This window comes from Oryza sativa, chromosome 1 (assembly GCF_034140825.1).
Source record: "Oryza sativa Japonica Group chromosome 1, ASM3414082v1".
Classification (NCBI taxonomy): Eukaryota; Viridiplantae; Streptophyta; class Magnoliopsida; order Poales; family Poaceae; genus Oryza; species Oryza sativa.
The window spans coordinates 36,590,259-36,592,764 of NC_089035.1; the positions used below are offsets into that span (position 1 = coordinate 36,590,259).

At 48.0% G+C, this 2,506-nt stretch overlaps 1 protein-coding gene across 1 annotated transcript; it reads right to left on the minus strand.

Moving 5' to 3' along the window:
* Positions 1 to 777: 777 nt before the first annotated feature.
* LOC4327377 (zinc finger protein ZAT12) lies at positions 778 to 1,778 on the minus strand. The gene has a single exon (XM_015778320.3). The coding sequence runs from the start codon at positions 1,675 to 1,677 to the stop codon at positions 1,024 to 1,026; it is 654 nt and encodes a 217-aa protein (XP_015633806.1). The 5' UTR covers positions 1,678 to 1,778; the 3' UTR covers positions 778 to 1,023.
* Between the last annotated feature and the right edge of the window lie 728 nt (positions 1,779 to 2,506).

The window sequence follows — 2,506 nt, forward strand, 5'->3', positions numbered from 1 at the left end:
CTAATTTCTAACTATAAAATTAATTTATTTTAGTTTACTTGGAATTGAGTTATTGTACAAATTGATTGCTCATTTCTACTTTCAGTTTCGAATTTCGTTATTTTTTTAAATAGAGATGAGTTTTTATACAAATATAATTTTTGATATGCTTTCAATTTTATTTGGAATATCAGTTATCACATATTTTAAACTTACTTGGACAATTCTTTTTATTGTGGATTAATTAACCGTGAAAGTTTGATCCCACAAAAGTTGATGAATGATGAATGAGCATATATACCCTTTTTCTGTCTAGAAAAATATCGGATTAGTGTGTTGAATTTCAAAGGAGTGAAAGGGTTTGATAGCTCGATATTAGCAGTACGTAGAAATATCAATGATTAAAAAAATAATTTAGGGGTAGATCTTTATATATGTAGCCAACGCTGAAAAATATATGAGTATGACAAGAACCCCAAAATCAACTTCTAAATTAAATTTTAAAATTTAAATTTTGGTTGTATAGCTAATAAGTCAAGAAACAAATGGTATAAATTGACAGATACTCTCTCTACCCCTAAAAAATCAATAGTACCATATGCGACACATTGTCACAATATGTCTAGTTAAACATGCATGTTATGATCTCACAAAGGTAATCGCCTCTAAAAGTAATAAAACAATGTTCGATCTACAACTCACGGGCAACTCAATTACACATTGTCAGAGTTGAATCGAGGTTGTCGTGTTACAACTGACGTCAGAAATATGCAACGGAGGAATGACAAGAAAAAACCATACCACTAACTTTCATGAATTTATTGTTATTTACAACAAAAATACAAGAGTTCATCTCTGAGTTCATTCTCAACTACCCTGGCATATTATAAAACCCCCCAAAATTACATCAATTCTACGAAATGTTAAAAAGTAAATAAAGAAAGGTAAAGATCAAAAGGAAAAATCAGCGGTGTATATTTTATCAAGAAACAAAGGAATAATCGGCAACAGCTATCATGCAATAATATGTGCAGTTTGAACGGCTCAAAGGAAACAATCCAACATGGCGAGCGCCTTGTGTACGCCCTGCCCGCCGGCGCCGAGACCCACCACGTTCCGGCACTTTGCGCGGTTCTCCGACGGCGTCAGGTTCAAGTCCAGGCAGACACCGCCGCCGTCGCAGGCCTTCACGGCCGCCGCCTTGCCTACGTCGCCGTTCTTCGTCGTCGTCGTCGTCGTTGTCGCCGCCGCCTCGGCCTCCGCGCGGTGCCGACGCATGTGCCCGCCGAGCGCCTGCCCGATGGGGAACTCGAGCCCGCAGACGGGGCACTCGTGCACCCTCGGCTTCGCCGGCTGCGGCCGCGGCGGCGTCGGCTGCCTCCCGAGGCATAGCCCCGCGTCGTCGGCGCCGGCGCCGCCGCCGAGCGCGTGCTGCTGCTGCTGCCTCGGCCGCTTGTGGCTGGCGCGGTGGCCCCCGAGCGCCTGGAACGTCGGGAACTGCCGGTTGCACGTCTTGCACTCGAACACGCGGTCGTGCGCGCCGCCGCGCACCACCACCGGCTGCGCGCCGGCGGCGAAGCCGCCGCCGCCCAGCAGGCCGTGCTGGCTCTGCTGCGCGAGGAGCATCAGCACGCGGGCCGTGTCCACGCTGCCGACGAACTCCTGCATGTCCCACATGCTCCTGCTCCTCTTGCTCATGGCTATAGCTAGCTTAATTAGCCACGTAATTAATTAACCCAGCTGATCACTAACGTCGCCGATCGAAATCTGTATATCCGCTGCACTGTGCAACAATACTTGCACATATGCTGCGCGTATGACTATATATATAGAGAGAGTTAGAAAGACCAAATGGCAGCAAAGCTGAAACTTGTGGTTTGGTGCACACGTAGGAAATGGATCGAGCTAGCACGACGAACAACGGCCCGGCTTGCTTCTAGATGTGGATGTGTGTGTACTTTTCTAACCATTTGACCACGAGAGAGCATGATCAGATTAATTAGTTCCTCCCGTAGTAGTAGTACATGGGACGAACACCTTGTTTTAGTACAAGTAGCTAGCTAGCTTTAGTCAACATGTGTGTGCACTGCATATCTGTGGTGGTGACGGGCTATGTCTTGTTGTCTTCTAGAGTGGCTGCAGCAGCAGCGCCAAGTTGCCTCCAACCACTCGGATGGATAGCGAGAGAGCGAGCTCGCGGCGCCGGAGGCGGTTGCGAGTGACGTGCGCGGCGCGCGGCCGGGGTGGCGTTCTGGCTCGGGCAATTCGCCATGTTTTCTTGCCTCAGCGCGCGACGTCGCGTGCGGGCGTGGCCTGCTCGCCGGCCGGTCGTTCAATCCCAAGCCTGCACACTGAAGCTGCAGAGCACGGGTTTCACACACGTACCTCAAGCTGCTGACGACGACGCATATACTACATGCTACGGCCGTTCCATTCATTGGACCGGCTGGCAGAATCTATTATATTATTAAATGAATAGGAAAAGGAGTCTACACATTCGTTCTCATGGTCTAGAAATTCTTACATT

Bases quoted from the DNA above. Each gene is read 5' to 3' on its own strand.
- LOC4327377 (XM_015778320.3), bottom strand. From the start codon at position 1,677: ATGAGCAAGAGGAGCAGGAGCATGTGGGACATGCAGGAGTTCGTCGGC.